At 41.9% G+C, this 20,646-nt stretch overlaps 1 protein-coding gene and 2 pseudogenes across 1 annotated transcript; 1 reads left to right on the top strand and 2 right to left on the bottom strand.

The window, feature by feature from the left end:
• Nucleotides 1-3,206: 3,206 nt before the first annotated feature.
• Nucleotides 3,207-4,070, bottom strand: LOC148020934 (putative glucose-6-phosphate 1-epimerase pseudogene; annotated as a pseudogene).
• An 8,215-nt stretch (nt 4,071-12,285) lies between these two features.
• On the bottom strand, nt 12,286-20,386 carry LOC148020932 (putative glucose-6-phosphate 1-epimerase pseudogene; annotated as a pseudogene).
• On the top strand, nt 15,869-18,918 carry LOC148020933 (diacylglycerol O-acyltransferase 2-like). The gene is made up of 2 exons (XM_087699369.1): nt 15,869-15,884; nt 18,365-18,918. Exons 1-2 carry the CDS (start codon nt 15,869-15,871, stop codon nt 18,916-18,918), a joined length of 570 nt encoding a protein of 189 aa, XP_087555495.1.
• Nucleotides 20,387-20,646: the final 260 nt, after the last annotated feature.

The following is a 20,646-nucleotide window of genomic DNA, read 5'->3' as shown; positions in this document are numbered from 1 at the left end:
GTCAACCCTCTAAAGTATCTAAGGATTCAGCCTTATAGGCCCTACTTGAGGAGTACATTGATCTATTTTAGATGCATATAGCCCTTCCCCCTAAGAGATAAGTGGACCACCCATTTTATTTAGATTCCCATTCCAAGCTAGTCAACAAGCCACCTTACAAACTCTCCAAGTGTGAACATGAAGAGGTTGCAAAGCAAGTCAAGGAGCTACTAGAAATGTGTTCTTCCCCCTATGCATCCCATGTCCTGTTACTCATGAAGAAAGATGACTCTTTCTACATATGCATCCACTATAGAGACTTGAGCAAAATCATAGTGAAGAACCGCTACCCCATCCCACGAATTGATGACTCGATAAATGAATTGAAGAGGGCATGTTTTTTCATTAAGATTGATTTATGCTCAAGCTACAATCATATTCATATGAGGGAGGGAGATGAGATCAAAAGGGCCTTCAGGAATGATCATGGGCTTTATCATTTCCTAAAGATGCATTTTGGATTGACTAACGTCTCCAACACATTTCAGAGCCTCATGAACAAAATTCTTTAACCCTTTCTGTTCAAATTTGTGCTTTTTTTCTTTGATGACATCCTCATTTATAGCAAGTCACCAGAGGAGCACTTGACACATGTCAAAATGATATTTGACATATTGAGAGAGCATCAAATCTTTGCTAAGGAGAAAAAATGTATATTGATGCAGACATCTGTGGAGTACTTGGGACACAATGTGAGTAAAAATGGCATACAGACCTAAAGAAAGTGCAATGTGTTAGGGACTGGCCCACTTTGTCCACCACCACTTCATTGCGTGGCTTCATTTGTCTCTCTTCATTCTATAGATGCTTCACTAAGCACTATGCCACCATTGCAACACCTTTGACGGATCGCTTAAAAAGGAAATCATTCTATTGGGATGCCACTACAGATCATAGCTTCAAGTAGTTAAAGGATATGCTTACTTCCACCCCCATCCTTGTTTTCACTAATTTCTCTAAGATATTTACCATTCATTGTGATGCCAATGGCAGGGATATTGCTCCAGTATTGTTGCAAGAGCATGGTGTGATTGCATTTCAGAGCCACAAGCTTGATGATAAGGAGAGACATATGAATGTGTATGACCAAGAGATGTTGGCCATCCTCCATGCTATCAAGAAATGGCACAACTATTTGTATGGCAATTGGTTCTAAGTAAAAAGTGGCCACTGCATCCTTGAGTACTTCTTAACTTAGTCCACTTTCACTCCTAAGCAAAGATAATGGGTGGCAACCTTACAAAACTATGACTTTGACATTTCTCACACTCAAGGCAAAGACAATATAGTGGCTGATTCACTCTCTTGGATGTGGGCATGCAAAGTATCCTCTATTTCATAGTTGCATAGTGATTGGATTGAACAAATTTAGGAAGATTATTTGCTAGATAATAAATTTAGCCACATCTTCCAAAAATCATAGCATGGGATTAGGGCTAAAAAATCCCAATATCAGCTCAAGCATGACCTTATTTGGTCCCATGGCAAGATCTTCATCCCACACACTTCCCCCTTCACATAGAAGATAATGGAAGAGATGCATTCTTGTCCCACTACTGGTCATTTGGGTGTTTTGAAAGCATATGATAGGATTGCAAAGAGCTTTTATTGGAAAGGATTATGGAGGGATGTCATGGACTTTTTGACCAAATGTGTCCCATGTCAATAGAACAAAGATAGCACACTCAAGTCTATCAGCCTCTTGCAACCCCTCCATATTCCTGAAGGGAAATGGACTCATACCACAATGGACTTCATCAATGGCCTCCAAGTGACCAAGAAATGTTGAAATAGTATCTATATGGTAGTTGATTTCTCATCAAAACTATCCACTTTATCCCCACTAAGACCCAATACACTACCTCTCAAGTTGCCACTCAGTTTATGGAGTATGTCTTCAAGTTGTATGGCTTACCACAAGTCATAGTACATGATCGGGATGCTAAGTTTATGCACAACTTTTGGCAGATAGTTTTCACATCTAATGGTGCCAAGCTTTCCCTATCCACTGCATACCACCCTTAGAGTGATGGACAGATTGAAAGAGTAAACAAATGGCTTGAGACATATTTGCAGCACTTTTGCCATGATGTACAACACAATTGGGATACATGGCTCCACTTGGCTGATTTTTCCTATAGCAACTCCACCCATTCTAGCATTGGAGTTTCTCCTTTTGAGGCCTTATAAACACAATATTAGTGAGTTTGGGAATCTCCCAATTCCCATTTTTTGAATACTAAAAAGGTGGCATCCGGATAACATGCCCAAAAGTTTCTCAAAACCATATGATGTGACCTATCATTGGAAAGCGCTTGAAAAATGGAATCTATTGAACTATAGATCGCTCAATTTGGAGTTATAATGTTCAAGTTATGACAAATCCAAAGATTTGACCATGTGTCCCAAACTTATGGGAAATTCCCATATTTCCCAATATGGTGTTTATATGAGTATAAGGTCTCCCTTCCTACAGTCTTATTCAATGATAAGATCAACCATTAGGGTCAGGTTGCGTTGAATTGCATCTAGGCCCTACTTCAAAAAGCCAAAACTCCATGAAAATATATGCTAATGAGAAAATAAGGCATTTATAATTCTAGGAAGGGGAACTAGTCCTCTTGAAAGTGCCCAAGTCCTGCTACTCCACTCTCAAAGAGGGTAGCAATAATAAGCTAGTCCACAGTGTCGAAGGGTTTGTGAAAGCAAAGTCGCGTCTTCAGAAGACCTTGATAAATTTCAGGATAAAAGATCGAACAGATGAATAAACAAGATGAGAAAATAATGTCAGGACTCTATTTTATTTCTGTCAATAAGAGTTTCAAGATTCAAGATGAAGAAATCCGAGCAACCTCTCGAATGCATAGATCATATATACATTTCAAAGAAAATTTCCAAAAGTATAGTCTTCATTGATGAATAAGAAAGTGGAAGATCGTGGATAATTTTCTGATTCAAGTTCCATCATGATGACTATTTACTGATATTGAGATGGCTTATGGTTCCTAGATTATCATCTTTTGCCTTTCAGTTCTTTCAGCCGTTAAAGGTCACAATCCATGTCCCAGCTGCTTTGGCACCTTCTGCAACCACAAGGCCAACAGTTCCTAGACCGAATATTGCAACAATTGATCCAAGCTCCACCTTTGCAGTGTTCCAAACAGCACCTAAACCTTTATCTCCTTGTTTAAATACTTCTCAACCAAAACTGGCACTTGTGAGCGGCTTTTGAAGCCACCAAATGCTATTCCTTTCCAAACTTCACCTGGTTTAAGAGTAATTGGCTTTTCAACTGCTGCTGGCTCCACACGAATCATATGCTTATATTCATCATCTCCATAATCAGCCATAGCTTTTGCTTTTCTTTCCCATGGGTTCCAAACAACTGCATCTGGTAGCCCATCCTTTTTTAGTACAAATGTTCGTTTCTTTTCATGATCAATGATTGCAATCTTCGTTGGAGTGTTCAAATAGACTCTATCGACTTCACCCTCAAAAGTCAGAGCATCCCCTTGCTCTGTGAAGCGCTCTCGGTTTTGAAGGTTATCAAGATAATCCAGAGTTTCCAGTCCTTCAATTCGCACTTCACTGATATCTGAAACTGAGAAGTAAGTGTGCATAGCCACAGTAAAAGAGAAAGGCTTAGCATCAGTGTTGCGAACACGTGCAGTAAGTGTCAACTCTCCTTCAGGGCTTAAAGCAACTCGAAGGTGAAATTCAAAGCTATGATTCCAGAGTTTAAAATCTTCCTCACTAGGTCGGAGAATAAGGTCAATGACCGCTTTGTTGCTGCTTGTTGACAAGGGCAAGGGATTTGGATCTATACTCCAGAACCTGTTCCGAGCAAAACCATACTGTTCTGTTTGATCTAGATTGATGAACTGAGGAAAACAGATGGGAATTCCACCTCGGATAGCCTTTGGAGGCTTGAAGATTGCCTTGCTGCTAACAAACAGCAATTCCTCTCCACGGTCGTTTTCTTCCACCTCGCGTCTGCCTCTGCATTTGAGGAACTTCCCTTCCCTTTGCATCCGAGCTTTTTTCCCCCCTTTTTGTCAGCTCACTACTCCGAAAAAAAAACCTTCCCCCAAAGCGCGGCTCCCCTGTCCCAGAAAAAGCCCCCTATCCCCCAAAAGATTGACCCAAATATGATCGCTGATGATATTGACATATTGGCACGAACTTTATTTGTAGGTCCATCTCGCGTAGCCTGCAACCAGGCACGCAATCTGAATTGCTTCCACCAACCAATACGATTGACAGGTGCAATAGGGACTTTTATAATCTCGGTGGAATGAGACAAATCTACTCCATTTTCCCCCTGTAAATTGAGCTCATAACTCGCATGTGACTTCTGCCTAAATGCTTGAAGTAAATTATCCAGGCGTATGCGAGTGGACGTTTCATTTTCAGGCGAGCTGTAGTCTACATAAATGAGGTCTGCAAATAACTCAACTGGATTTACATGCTGTGGGCATCGGTACCCAATTTTAGTAAAGTAGGACAAGGCATAATCCTGGGTAGGGCCAGCATAAACAAGTGACCCTTCAGCTAGCAGTACAAGGTCATCAAATTTTGCATAAATTGAACCTCGAGGTTGATGTATTGAACAGACAACGGTATGCCCATCCTTGGCTAGGTTTTATAAGGTTTCCATTACCCTTTCTGCCTGTTGTAGGCTCATCAGTAAATATTACTGAAGGGCTAGCAATTAACTCACAAGCAGTTGACAGCCTCTTTTTCTCTCCTCCACTTATTCCACGCACTTTTGCATCACCTACACGACTATCTGAAGAAGACCCATTCGGTCTTGTATGGATGTCTGCAACAGCCCCATCCTCCATGCTCTCTACTTCTAAAATGCTGCCACATTTACCATAGATACTAATAAGTGTGCTATTAACAAAAGCATCTGAAGTGAAGCCCTTCATGTGAGCATTTGCATGTAATGCTCAGAAAATTTCTCAAGAAAATTTTCTTGGTTTCCCATCCATGCTCATAACATCTTCCTCCTCAATGAGGGCATCACATGCTTGAAATGTGATCTTAAATGTCTACTGATTTGAGAAAATATCCTCCTCTTGCATCTGTTTGTATAGTTGTAATGTCTTCTCTCCTTGACCCTGTTCAACATAGACTGAAAGCAACCCTTCATGCTCGCTACTATACTCATACGCAGAGAATAAATGTAATCACAACAACTAAGTATGCACAAAGTATCAAATAGCACACACAACTTTCGGGTGGTTTTCACACCTCGAATGCGCAGCAATACGACATCCACCCCCTCTAATCCTGCGCATCCTCCAGATGGGCCAACTACCCATGATCGTTATCATCAAGATCCACAAACAGATCAATCTCTTCATTATGCATTTCCGGTAGATCAACAAGATTATCTGTCATATCATCTGTCTCTTCCATTGGAGTTTCTTGTCGTTGCTCTTCTCTTGAAAATTCTTCCAATGCATAATCCTCATCATCTCTTTTCTTGAAAATCTTGATTCTTTTTCCAACAATAGGCACTCTAAGCACTGTCCCATCCAATTCTGTCAGCTCATATGTTGCATTATCAAAGACATGTCTGACTATGTATGGCCCAAACCATCTTTTCACCATCTTCCGAAGTGCAGTATGCTGATTTTCAAGACTGCTATCAAACACCAATACCCAATCTCCCTCTTCTATTGCTCTAGGCCGCAAGCGATGCCTGCTGTCAAACCTGTCCTTATTCCTTAGTCTAGCAACCTTCAACCTATCAATAGCTAGCTGAATATCCTCAGGTCTCCTCTCCAACTGTCGAATCCGAAGAGCTAAGAGCTCCTCTCTCGTCAAATCCTCCTGCCAAGGTAAAACTGACCAAGTCAAAGCACAAGTTTCAATCGGCATAACAGGTTTCTGACCATACATCAACTCTGTAGACATATATCTTGTGGTAACACTATGAGTCGTACGATCAGCCCATAAAGCAAATGGTAGAAGTCTTGGCCATTCTCCAATCCGTCCTCTGCATGCTTTGGCTAATGCTTTCACTATCGGCGGATGCCCTCTTTCACTCTTTCCATTTCCCTCTGGATTATATGCTGTGGTTAGAGCCAATTTGATTCCTAGCTGAGAGAAAAACTCCTTAGCTTCATCTGCATCCAATTCACCACGATCCACAGTGATCTTACCCACACAACCATACCTGCAGAAAATTTCCTCCAATAAGAACTTACACACTGCACTAGTGGTCTTCGTTCTCAAATATCTGCCCTCAACATGATTAGTAAGATCCTCTCTAGCCAAAACAATGTATCTCATCTGCCATAGACCCATAGGCATGGTAACCAAATCAACTACCCACTTATAATGAATATATAGTGGATAGGTCGGATGAAGCTCATCTCGATGACGCACTACTGAATACATCTGGCAGTCTCTGCAAGTCTCAACAAAGTGAGAAACATCTCTATACATGCCTTTCCACCAATATTTCTCCTTGATTTTCTCATAAGTAGCCCATACTCCTCTATGACCAGCCCAATAACTCTCATGAAACTCCCTCATCACCTGTAACTGTGTCTCTTTATCACAGACAGCCCGCAAAGGTAATCCGCCTCTTTTCTTCGGATGCTTCCAAAGAAATCCGTCCTTGAAAAAATAACCATAAGCTTTCCTTCTGATCTTCTTGAACTCTTAATCTGTCCATTCTTCTCTTTTGCTTAGTGTACTAAGGTACCTGCCAATCTACAACCAATCCCCAACATAGAGTTCTTCTGTGAAAGCCACAATATCATAGACATGACAAACATGATCAACCATAATGGCTGAAATTTCTGCATCATCCTCTTCTGCAAGTAGAGTCTCCTCATCATCATATCTGGCTCTAGACAACATATTTGCCGCTGGATTATCCTTCCTTGCTATGTGTTTAAATTCCGGATTTAATGACTTGATGTATGCAATCCATCTCAACATGGCTATATCCGCAATAGAGCAACTCGTGATCATACCAATCAATGGCAAGCAATCTGTCTCTACCACAACTGAAGCTCCAATAAAATACTCCTTGTCACATTTGAGAGCCGTGACAATCCCCAATAACTCCCTCTTGATTTGCGGATATCTCCTCTGTCTCTCGTTTAGGACTTTCGCCCCAAACCGAATAGCATACCTATTTCCATCTGCATCATCTTGACCCACAACCCAACCTATGCCAATTGGACTAGTGTCAACTATCAATACAATAGGCCTATCACAATTATAATCCGCTTTCCTGAGAGTAGGAGCATTCTGCAATAACTTCTTCCATTTTCGCATGGCTCTAGTGTGGCTCTCATCCCAATAGAATTTCTGCCCCTTTCGAAGCAGCTGATACAAACAATCTGCTATGTGTGCAAAATGAGGTATCCAAATCATATAAAACACACAAACACCAATGAATCTCTGTACCTCCGAAGTGGTAGAACAATACTCTGCAATCTTGCCTATAGCATTCACCTTATCAGGTGAGGGTTTCCTGCCATAATATCCACACATATGCCCAACAATGACAACCTCATTCACTCCAAAAACAGATTTTTGCCCTGAAAGTGTCAAGTTCACTTCTTCTAACCTGGCCAAAATCTTCTCACATACTGAAATATGATCAGCCACAAAGTATCTGCATCCCTGCTCATTTAGACTCTCATTCTTCTCTTCTTCTGCACACCCCTTAATGGGCACATCATCCAAGAAAGGCATAGTAAGCTGAGGTATGTAATCACGAAGCACCTTATGCATGGCATTCATCATATGCGCAACAGAATTAGTGGCACCTTGAGGCAAGGTACACATCCTGACAAGCCCAATAGGAGTTCTCATGGTGGTTATATCCCTGCTTTCCAAAGCCAGCTGAAACTGATCATATCCTGAATACAAATCACCCAAAGAATAGATGGCACGTCGAGCAAATGCCTCTGCAAACTCATCCACAACTGGACCTATACCAACATTCGTGATAGTAACTCTGTTCACTGGCTGCATGTCCTGAATAAATCGAAGAGTACCATTCTTCTTTGGAACTATAAACCACCTGTTTGAGTATGGTGCAGATGAAGGCTCAAGGATTCCCATCCTGATTTTCTCATTCAATAAATCAATCAGCTTTGGCAAGTGTGCTTTAGGCACTGGAATAGGTCGGAGATTCCATGGGATATGAGGAATAGTAAAAATGACCATAGGAGCAACAATATCAGGATTCACACATCCAATCTCATGTGGGAAAAAAGCAAATCCCCTTCCATGATGCTCAAGCATCTCCTGAAAGCATTGCTTCTCTATGGGTAACAAGAAATCACCATTTCCCATTTTCAATTCAGCAAGAGTCTCTGCTGAAAATTTTTGACCAATATGCTCCGGATTCCTCAAAATTTGCTGTTTAGCAGCCCTCTCTATTTGCTGATCACTGTCAGGTGGAAGCGGTACAGCAACCGGCTTCACCTTCTTATCCACAGTTTTGTATTTCGTGTTAACCCTGGCTTCATTATACTCTTCTGCATTACATAAACCTTGCTGTAAATCAGCAATTCTGCACTCCAATGGCTGAATATTCTCAGCCCTCTGCTCTATGGACTGCATAGGAACAGCCCCAAACTCTGAATGCTGAAATATTTCAGCAGTAAACTCTGTTGGCTGAAAATTTTCAGCCCTCTGTCTCTCTGAAAGCTGATCATAACCAACTGGAAACTCTGTTTGCTAAATTTCTTCAGCACTCAACACTCTTTGTTGAGTTACCTCAGCCTCTGACTCAATCTGTGACATAAAATCTGCAATTTCATGAAACATGTCCAGGGACTGCACTAATACATTACCGTGACAATTCAGCATATCAGTTTTCAGCATATCTCCCATCTCTGTCATCGTATCTGCACAAATCACACTGTCATACATCCCATCTATGTGCTCATCATCCTTCAAAATTCTTGCATTTTTCAAATTTTTCTCCTTCCTGCATATATACTGCCTGGCAGCTCTAGGCAACCTAGAAGTCTTCTGATAACTCATCGAACTGTTTGCTGAAATCCCAACAAAACCGGAGGAGAAAACACCGCTGCCAGGAGGCGAGAACTCCAATCTCCTCTGCTTTGTACCACCGTCGTCTCGCGAAACGGCGGTACCTAATGAAAACCCGAATCCCTCATAGTGGGCAAAGGTGCATCTGTGAGAGTATCTCTGTTTCTAACATGGTTCACACACACAGTCATAAACTGAACTGCTCTCATACCATCTTTACTACGAATCCATGCATAAGCAGATCCATCATCCATGACCTTTGTTTCCATGCGCATCTCTATAATGAATGGCTGACCAAGAATTATAGGATAAGAGCATGAATCCTGCACAAAGAAATGAAAATCCTCCTCTACATCACCAATAGAAACCCTGACACTAGGACAAGCAGCATATAAATCACCTGCAGTGTTATTGGCGGCTCTCATACGCCACCCATGCTCTACATCCATAGGCCATCTGTTACTCTCATAAACTCCACGAACTATGAGATTAATCTCTGAACCATGATCGACCAATGCAACATAAGGCACCTGTTTCTCTCCAATCTTTACCATCGTCTCTGTAGTTGCCCTAGCCCAATGGCTCCGCGAAAAGTGACTACGCGGTATCATGACAGGCTCATCAATTTCAGCATAATGCATAGGCTGAACCTTCTTCTCTACCTACGGAAAAACAGAAGCATTATCAACCATAACCTCATCATCATCCTCATCCAACTCCCCAATCAAAACTCCCTGTGTATCAGTGGTAGACAATGCATGTCTTTTCCTCTTCAAGACCTCCTGAAACTGATCCTGAAACTCTCTTTTTGAGATGCCCAAAATCTCAGAAATAGTGAAAGTCACCTCACTGCCAAGTATCTTATCATTAAAGATTTTCTTCATGTCTGTAGATGTCTCAATATCGGACATCAATCTGAATCCTGGCTGCTTTCTCTCTCTAGGCTCTTGCCTCTTTTCTCTCTTTTGAGCATCCTCCATCTGTCGATCTGGCCCTGGTCTTGAAGACGGTCCTGCAGTAGGTGGAGTAACAAACTCACCCCCTCTAGTCTTCTTAGCTACACTTGGATTTTCTTCATCCCTCTTACGCTTCTCCTCAACAAGTACATCTGCACCATGAGATTTAGCCAAATAAGCATAAATAGAGTACCTGTCAATAGGCGAGTCCCAACCTGTCTCTGATCTGATGCTAGAGCCTGCACTAGTCAAAACAGTTTGCTGAATTTTCCCCTTGTTTGCAGTCTCCATAGCATATGTCCATAGTGCTGACTGAGTCTCTGATCCCTTCTCAATCTGTACTCCATATGCAGAAGCATCACCTCTAGTTGTCACATAAGAAGTACGCGCAGCCATGTCCTCCACTAACTTCTTCATTCCACCTTTACCAAAGTTGGTAGCAAGTGGAGCTCCTGTCTCAGTCAACCAAATCTTACCATCTTGCCCCCAATATACCAAATTCTGCCTCCTTGCATCCTGGAAAGAGTCACAATCCCTGCAATGCTGATGCTCCGTACTATCACACCAAATACATCTCCGATCTCTCCTAGGTGCAGTAGGAGCACTCCTAGGTGCAGTAGGAGCACTAGAAGAAGTAGTAGGCACAGTTGAAGCAAACTGCTCCTTCAACTTTCCCACTAACTCTGCTTTGACTGACTCAAGTGTCAAATCTGTGATGCCTTTGATTATGTCATCAAGAGAGGTAGGCACCGATGGAGCGGATGGTTTTGGAGCAGAAGGTGTAGGCATCGGTCGTGGAACAGGAGGAATAGGTGGAGTGGAAACAGTAGGCACTGGCATAGGCCAAGAAACTGGCTGAGGAGGAGAAGAAATAACAGGGATAGAAGTAGGCATAGGAGCAGATGATGGTGTAGGTGTCATGGAACCATTCTGTAGGCGAGTCTTCCATATCCTCCTCTTGGTCAAAGTCGAGACTGCATCCTGAGCATCCTGCCAATCAGTTTTAAGACCCATAGGCTTCGTACGATCTTCAAGAAGCTCACCCAATTCTTCTTGAAGAGCAGGATCTGCAGCTTGCAAGAAAAGCTCAACTTTTTCAACATCCAATGCTCTTTGTTCAATGGCATCAAGCTGACTATACCTCTCTTCGAATTCTCGAATCAACTCCGAAGCAGCGAGACCTTTGTTTGGCATGTAGACCCACTCTCGGAATGACCGTCGAGTAGCCATACCAAAGTCCTCAAGGAAGTATTCTTCTTTCAAGGCCTTCTTAAAATCTTGCCAATGTGTATTTTGAATAAAAAGATCAGTCACTTTTGTCCTCAAAGCAGGTGTGACAAGACGAAGGAAGTACTTACTCATAAGTCCAGCAGGAACTCCAAAAAACCCCATCTTGATCTCATATGTCTTCAAATATGCTGAAACATTACGTCCGTCAAATAGCTTCTTCTCACTCTCAACTGCTTCAATAGCCTTAGTCGCGCTGTTTGCATTCTCTTGCTCTGAATAGAGTTGCCTTTGCTGAGACAACTGCTGTTGATGCAATTGTTGTTGCTGTTGCATATACAATTGTGTTTGCTGATTTTGGAGCTGCATATACATGGACATATTCTGCAAAATCTGTTTTAGATCCTCCGTTGAAGTACTTGACGCAGCAGTCATTGATGGAGCTGAAGTAGAGGTAGCTGGAACTGTAGAAGAAGCTGAAATAGAGGCTGAAGTATCTCCCATCCTGAAATTTCTGCGACGCTTTCACGTCGGGTTCACCAAAGATGTCGAAGGGTTTGTGAAAGCAAAAGTGCGTCTTCAGAAGACCTTGATAAATTTCAGGATAAAAGATCGAACAGATGAATAAACAAGATGAGAAAATAATGTCAGGACTCTATTTTATTTCTGTCAATAAGAGTTTCAAGATTCAAGATGAAGAAATCCGAGCAACCTCTCGAATGCATAGATCATATATACATTTCAAAGAAAAATTCCAAAAGTATAGTCTTCATTGATGAATAAGAAAGTGGAAGATCATGGATAATTTTCTGATTCAAGTTCCATCATGATGACTATTTACTGATATTGAGATGGCTTACGGTTCCTAGATTATCATCTGTTGCCTTTCAGTTCTTTCAGTCGTTAAAGGTCACAATCCATGTCCCAGCTGCTTTGGCACCTTCTGCAACCACAAGGCCAACAGTTCCTAGACCGAATATTGCAACAATTGATCCAGGCTCAACCTTTGCAGTGTTCCAAACAGCACCTAAACCTTTATCTCCTTGTTTAAATACTTCTCAACCAAAACTGGCACTTGTGAGCGGCTTTTGAAGCCACCAAATGCTGTTCCTTTCCAAACTTCACCTGGTTTAAGAGTAATTGGCTTTTCAACTACTGCTGGCTCCACACGAATCATATGCTTATATTCATCATCTCCATAATCAGCCATAGCTTTTGCTTTTCTTTCCCATGGGTTCCAAACAACTGCATCTGGTAGCCCATCCTTTTTTAGTACAAATGTTCGTTTCTTTTCATGATCAATGATTGCAATCTTCGTTGGAGTGTTCAAATAGACTCTATCGACTTCACCCTCAAAAGTCAGAGCATCTCCTTGCTCTGTGAAGCGCTCTCGGTTTTGAAGGTTATCAAGATAATCCAGAGTTTCCAGTCCTTCAATTCGCACTTCACTGATATCTGAAACTGAGAAGTAAGTGTGCATAGCCACAGTAAAAGAGAAAGGCTTAGCATCAGTGTTGCGAACACGTGCAGTAAGTGTCAACTCTCCTTCAGGGCTTAAAGCAACTCGAAGGTGAAATTCAAAGCTATGATTCCAGAGTTTAAAATCTTCCTCACTAGGTTGGAGAATAAGGTCAATGACCGCTTTGTTGCTGCTTGTTGACAAGGGTAAGGGATTTGGATCTATACTCCAGAACCTGTTCCGAGCAAAACCATACTGTTCTGTTTGATCTAAATTGATGAACTGAGGAAAACAAATGGGAATTCCACCTCGGATAGCCTTTGGAGGCTTGAAGATTGCCTTGCTGCTAACAAACAGCAATTCCTCTCCATGGTCGTTTTCTTCCGCCTCCCGTCTGCCTCTGCATTTGAGGAACTTCCCTCTCCCTTTCCATCCGAGCTTTTTTCTCCCCTTTTTGTCAACTCACTACTCCGAAAAAAAAACCTTCCCCCAAAGCGCGGCTCCCCTGTCCCAGAAAAAGCCCCCTATCCCCCAAAAGATTGACCCAAATATGATCGCTGATGATATTGACATATTGGCACGAACTTTATTTGTAGGTCCATCTCGCGTAGCCTGCAACCAGGCACGCAATCTGAATTGCTTCCACCAACCAATACGATTGACAGGTGCAATAGGGACTTTTATAATCTCGGTGGAATGAGACAAATCTACTCCATTTTCCCCCTGTAAATTGAGCTCATAACTCGCATGTGACTTCTGCCTAAATGCTTGAAGTAAATTATCCAGGCGTATGCGAGTGGACGTTTCATTTTCAGGCGAGCTGTAATCTACAGAAATGAGGTCTGCAAAGAACTCAGCTGGATTTACATGCTGTGGGCATGGGTACCCAAGTTCAGTAAAGTAGGACAAGGCATAATCCTGGGCAGGGCCAGCATAAACAAGTGACCCTTCAGCTAGCAGTACAAGGTCATCAAATTTTGCATAAATTGAACCTCGAGGTTGATGTATTGAACAGACAACGGTATGCCCATCCTTGGCTAGGTTTTATAAGGTTTCCATTACCCTTTCTGCCTGTTGTAGGCTCATCAATAAATATTACTGAAGGGCTAGCAATTAACTCACAAGCAATTGACAGCCTCTTTTTCTCTCCTCCACTTATTCCACGCACTTTTGCATCACCTACACGACTATCTGAAGAAGACCCATTCGGTCTTGTATGGATGTCTGCAACAGCCCCATCCTCCATGCTCTCTACTTCTAAAATGCTGCCACATTTACCATAGATACTAATAAGTGTGCTATTAACAAAAGCATCTGAAGTGAAGCCCTTCATGTGAGCATCTGCATGTAATGCTCGGAAAATTTCTCAAGAAACTTTTCTTGGTTTCCCATCCATGCTCATAACATCTTCCTCCTCAATGAGGGCATCACATGCTTGAAATGTGATCTTAAATGTCTACTAATTTGAGAAAATATCCTCCTCTTGCATCTGTTTGTATAGTTGTAATGTCTTCTCTCCTTGACCCTGTTCAACATAGACTGAAAGCAACCCTTCATGCTCGCTACTATACTCATACGCAGAGAATAAATGTAATCACAACAACTAAGTATGCACAAATTATCAAATCGCACACACAACTTTCGGGTGGTTTTCACACCTCGAATGCGCAGCAATACGACAACAGCTTCAATGGCCCCTACCAAATCCTAAAGAGAGTTGGTGATTTGGCCTATCAATTAGAGCTTCCCCTCACTACCAAAATCCACAATGTGTTTCATGGTAGCTAGCTGAAACCCTTCATCGGCACCTCAATGGACTATGTGGAAGAGCTTCCCCCCATAGATGAAGAAGGTATCATTCAGTATATCCTTGAGGCAATCATTGGGCAAGGAGATAAGCACTTAAGGTCTCAATCCATCAAGGAATACCTCATCAAATGGCAAGGCATACCATGAAAGAAGCCTCCTAGTTCCTAGCCACCATTATCAATGAATTTTCTCACCTCCAAGCGGCCCAATGGTCTGAAGAATAGCCAATTATGCCCCTGTTGCCTACATACTACACACTATTTTAGAGCAATTTGGTACTTACTCAAAACTCAAGAATGTACATCCTACCTCAACTGAAAGTACTTGTCATAAGCTCCATTTTGACATGTGGTATGCCCCATTTGGAGTAGCCTATCAAAAGTTATGACAATTTTACCTCAATAGGCTTGTCATGGACAACATATTGTCCCTAGGCTTTACCCACCAATTTTCATTGTAATGTGGCTCAAAGAAGTACTCTACACCCCACTTCCTAAACCCACCCATCACTCCCCTCCTAATTCTCTTCGTTTCTGAGGGCAAAAACCTTTCGGGTGGGGATGGATTATAACAAGCGAGATACATAGAAATTAGGGGTTAGACACCTAGTGACACTAACCAGGGTATATAAGGTGTAAGAGTCCCAAATTAGGTCAACCAATGACTATCGAGAATGTACTCTTCACCTTCATCTTCAGCTTCCATGGCTTCCTCCTTCTTCCTCACCTGTTTTTTGCATTTCTCTCTCCTCTCTTAGTCTTCCTTTCCCTTCTTCTCTCTCTCTCTCTCTCTCTCTCTCTCTTTGGCTTTCTCCTCTCTCCTCTAAGCTTCATTCATTTTACAAGGGGACAATGTGACTATAGCAAGGAAATTAAAGGTTGATGGGAAAGTGGGTTCATAGGAAGCAAACACCTCTCATAAGCCTTGGTATGTGACTAAAAATATATCTAGTAGAAAGGGTACAAGAAAACTAAAGTTTGAGGACCCTTTGCCTTCCAACCAGTCATGGTTTGTATCATCAAATTCTTCAAAGGAAATGGTGGTGGAGAGAGTTATTCACAATACCATTTGGGCTATAAGAAGGATTTCCGCATAGTCATATGCAATGCCATGGATGATTAGGAGCTAGACATAGAAAATGAAAAAAACCAATCAAAATCATGATGTATTAGGTGCCTACACCTTCATTTTGGGACATCATGAAGTGGTTCAGCTCAAGAGTAGAAGCTAGCAATCAACATGGAATGTAGCAGGACTTCATGCAGTTAAATAATAATAGTGTGGACCATACATATAATATATTTTTTTCCATTCATCAAGCACCACCCAAAGTTCCAGAAGTATGGAAAATGGAAAAGGTACAAATTTGATAGAAAAATAAATCCATATATTAGAGAATGGTGGGTTTGTTTTTGCAAAAAGCAAAATAAGAAGTGGATGCTCATGAGGGCTCTTGTAAGTATCTAAGAGGTGTTTCACAAGCTGCAGGGAAGAGGATAGACTTAGCATTAGCTCTAGATGCAACTATGAAGGGTCATACATTGGTGAATCCCTTGAAGCATGATCTTTTCAAACTAGAGATACCTAATTCAAGTGTCTTGTACGAACGTTATTATGTGCACATTACAAAAAACCCAACATGTAATTACCAAGGTTTTATGGACTCTGTAGCAGAAGGAAAAGCACATTTGGCATGCAAGCACCTATACTATATGTACCTCTGAGTGTTTGAAATGGATGCAAATGTAAACATGTCTATACGCCAACCTATGATTATGGAGGAAAATTTGTACCTTATATTTGGAAGAAAAAAACGTTTCCAGCAACACCTACATTGTGACTAGCAAAGCAACACCAACACTGCCTCTTAGCACAATCACCTTTTATTTTGTCGAGAAAATACTATCATACAATTCACTTGGTTAGCTTATGTCAAAATTTTGATAAGATTTTAGTGACCTTCTCTCTGTTCTTTTGTCAAAAAACCGATAGCACTATTGCTTAAAGTTAAAGAAATATTAATATAAATTTGGATTGCTTGTATGAATTGTACTATATCAAATTCATTGGGGAGGGGAGAGGGTAAAGAGAGCTATAAATGCATTGCAATTAAAGTTCTAATAATATAGATTGGACACATGAATATTCACATTATGATGACGAGAGAGAGAGAGAGAGAGAGAGAGAGAGAGAGAGAGAGATTTTGAGATAGAGAGAGAGAGATGTATTTATGATTTAAAAGAAGTTTTGTTATAACACATGTCGTAATCCGATGTTGGGAATTATCATACAATGTGAACTAATCACATGCATGAGAGAGAGTAAAGAGATGGAACAATTTGAGAGAGAGAGAGAGAGAGAGAGAGAGAATAGTAGTTTATTATCATCCACAAAAGGCAAAATTATGACCCATGGGACCTTTCCAAATATACAATAATTCTCCTCCACCATGGTAGGAAAGGGGTAGCTACGGTGAAAGAATGATCTATGTAGCATGGTTCTCCCAAAAGCGTAACATGGGGGTGATGAGAGGCCCTAACTTCAATATAGGAGTAGTGGTCACGAATTGGTGAAGTGGCCCCTATAAAGGGATATCAAAGTTAGCCCATATGTGTGCATGTGGTGGGCATGTCACAATCATGTCTCCTCTGATTCTACACTATGTAGTCCACACAGCTTGCATAACCTCGTTACTCTTGCCTATCGACTCCATGCACTTGTCTCGATCAATAAAGTGTGTGATCAAGTTCAAAGTCACACAATACTCCATCTAAATACCATTGAGAGAAGGTTAGCTATGTATGGCTACGTGTATGCCTCTACGTGCATGTAGGATTCCCAACATGAAGGATAGTGTAACATGCCCGCTCCTCAAATCGCGGGACACACCTTAGCAGTCCATCGAGAGATATATCTAGAAGACGCTGCCCAGCAGTCCCAAAAAATGACACAGGGTTTGCCAACTAGGATCTCTCGAGTCTACCTCGCAATGGAACTTATCCGGCCGTTCCCACTAGGATCGACCTGAAGTCTGGGTTCCTAGCCAACATTGTCTAAGGTCATAGACCGACTTTTTCCTAACATTCCTCGTTAACATTTCCTTTTAGGAAAGCTCTCAGCTAACCGAGACCAACCTTCCGTAGGATAGACCCATTGGTCACATCCACCATGCTTCCCTCGGAGGTTGTTTTAGTTATCTAATTACCTACCACGTTATGTTTGGCACATAAAAGTAGCTTCCCTAATTAACCTGTTAGTCACAGGTTCCTTTACGTAATTTAGGGCACAGACACAAAGACAAGATAAAACAAGATCAAGCACTTCCTTAACTTATCTTGTCTCCCGCCCATACAGGAGAATTAAGTGTTCCTTTCTACCTCTACAGAAAAATCCTTCCCTATTTCGGCAACAAACCCCGAAGGTTCTACCAAGATTCTACCTTGTAACTAGTATCAAGGCCTCTAGATCCCATCTCGAGTCACGTAAAACACTTGTGTAGGGCCGGGAGGCATTGGGATTTACGGCCAAAGCCCCCACTATCACCCAAGCATCCTCCTATGCCAAGTAATTTCCACGGAGAGACCTCTCGCGGCGGTGTCGTACTGCTGCGCATCCGAGGTGTGGAATCCACCAAAAATGTTGTGTGTGTGACATTTGTTACTTTGTACATACTTAGTCGTTGTGTTTACATTTATTTTCTGCATGCGAGTATAGTGGAGAGAAGTTTGGAAGCATAGTAATGGATATGTGTGGGAAGTTTGGATCAGTTTCAGAAGCACTAGAAGATCAATTACCATCTACCTTGGATTTTGCAATGAAGGTTTCTGCAGTTGAAAAGTTAAGGGTCTGGCAAGCAGTGCGGTTTTTAGGACTCCTATTTTAAGACACATATGGACTTGGTTGGGACTAGTGTCTGCTTCAAGAAAGGTTCTTTGCGATTTATTAAAAGATGGTTGTAGCTGTGTTCTGATTCCTGGAGGTATTAGAGAGATGCTCTTTATGGAACATGACCGTGAGGTAGCTTATCTGAAGCAGAGAGTTGGTTTCATACGTGTAGCAATTGAGATAGAAGCTCCTTTAGTGCCTTGTTTTATATTTGGGCAGACCCATGTTTACAAGTGGTGGAAATCCAAGGGCATGGTATACAATCAGATCTGCCGACTGCTTCGCTTTGTGCCACTTATGTTTTGGGGAATGTTTGGGTTCCCTATACCTTTTTGTCGTCCGATGCACGTTATTGTTGGGAAGCCCATTGATGTGAAGAAAAATCCAAGCCCGTCTGCTGAAGAGGTTTCTGAAGTGCAATCAAGCTTTATATTTTCCCTCCAGGAACTTTATGAGAAGTACAAAGCAGATGCAGGATACACGTGTATTCCACTGTATGTGTACTGAGCTGAAATGTTTAGATTGTCACTGGGGTACCTGAGATCATACAGGATCAAATATGTCAAGGCTATTCCAGCTTCGTATAACATGGTCCATGGTGCTCAGCATAATGCACTGGAAATAATATGTGTCATTGTAGTGACTTAAGGAGCCTGGGGGAAGGAAAAGCGACGGATGGTTATTTTGACACGGATGCTATTTTTGAAAAGGGGATTTTTGGGGGGAAGATGACGTTGAATGAAGTTGGAAGGAATGAGTAGAGAACAGAGGAGTTCAGGACGAAGAAAAGAGGAGGCGATGAGGGATGGAAGGAGTCACAATGCAACAGGGAGGGTGACAGCAACGAGGAAGATTCAGGTGATGAGTGAGCAGTGAGCCAGTATTTGTGCATTGGTGCAACCCCGATGTGAAGTCTGTTTCCATTATTGGTAAAGCAAGTCTGGGACAACGAGATGGAGAACAGAGGATCGAAAAGGGGAGCTGAAGACGATAAAGGAGGCAATTCAAAAACAAAAACAGGGAATCGAGGGTGAGCTTCGGCGAGCTTTGCAAGACAAGCCAGAGGGAAGATGACGAGCAGAAGGACATTCAGTGCTGTCAAAGAGAAATAATAATATGAAGAGACGACGGATCAATCTGCTTCTAACTCGGATGAGGACCTATCTATTACAAAAAAAAGAGATGAGAAGGATAACATGAAAGCTTGATGTTCGTGTCTGAGACAACTGAGGAGAAGAGTACGCTGTAAAAAAAGCTAAAGACGATGCCATAAAGTAATGTTAAGCTACAGAAGATGAAGCCGATAAAGCCATAAAAGATGAAGCTGAATGCAGATGCCACTCTCACCTTATCTCCAAATTCTGATCGTTATGTAGGGTGATGAGAAGAAGGAGTGATCTGAGGCCATAAGGAAATCAAAGGAAGATCAGTCACATCGAAGCTCCGTGCAAGGATTGCCAGCCCGAGACCTGCAAATTCAATCGTGATCAGGGTACAATAATTGGAATCTCCTGCATCAATATCCCTTGCGCTGATCAGTCTCGAGGGTGTGCACAGGGTGTAATATTCGGATTGAAGTCCTGTGTGCGTTGTGGATCAACAACGGCCATCTCGACTGCAAAAACGTCAGATTGATCAGTCTTTACAAAATGCACATAGAACACTGTTGGCTGCTGTTGCTTCAGTCTTAGAGGCAAAGGAGGCTTCAGATGGACTTCGGACTCCACGAAGTGATGCTGCTCTTGAGAACTTTCATCAAAGCTGGATGCTTTTTCAAGTAGAATGTGATCAGGCACAAGAGTTTGTTGAATTGGTTCTGAATGTTTAGTTGATGAAGCAACGGGCTCTCTCGCTGCACGAATTGGAAATGATGGGAGGCCAGGCTTGCCTCCACTCAGTGCTGTAAGGCTTGAACAAATGAGCAAAGCTGTCCATTGTCTTGTAATTAAACTTCAGCATGGTTCTTCATCTCCTGCAGTAACCCCTAATCAAATCAATATGCCAAATGCTACTGCTCCAGCCTCTGATACGAAGCCATCAAAAGAGGCAGCATAGTAGGCTGAAAATGGTGTTGGGGAAGGCTGATATGATAGTGTGAACTTTACCGTTGTTGTTCTGCTTGTTATTCTTGTTATACCCATCAGTGGTGGCTACAAGTAGTCTCTCCAGTTCAGGGCTTTAAGTGAGATGTCCAGGTTCAAATTATCAGAGGCAAATGAACGAAAGTTGTGTCTA

Source organism: Lygodium microphyllum, chromosome 18 (assembly GCF_053477565.2).
Source record: "Lygodium microphyllum isolate KBCC chromosome 18, Lygodium_microphyllum_v1.1.10, whole genome shotgun sequence".
Classification (NCBI taxonomy): domain Eukaryota; kingdom Viridiplantae; phylum Streptophyta; class Polypodiopsida; order Schizaeales; family Lygodiaceae; genus Lygodium; species Lygodium microphyllum.
This window is presented reverse-complemented; position numbering and strand designations above follow the sequence as displayed.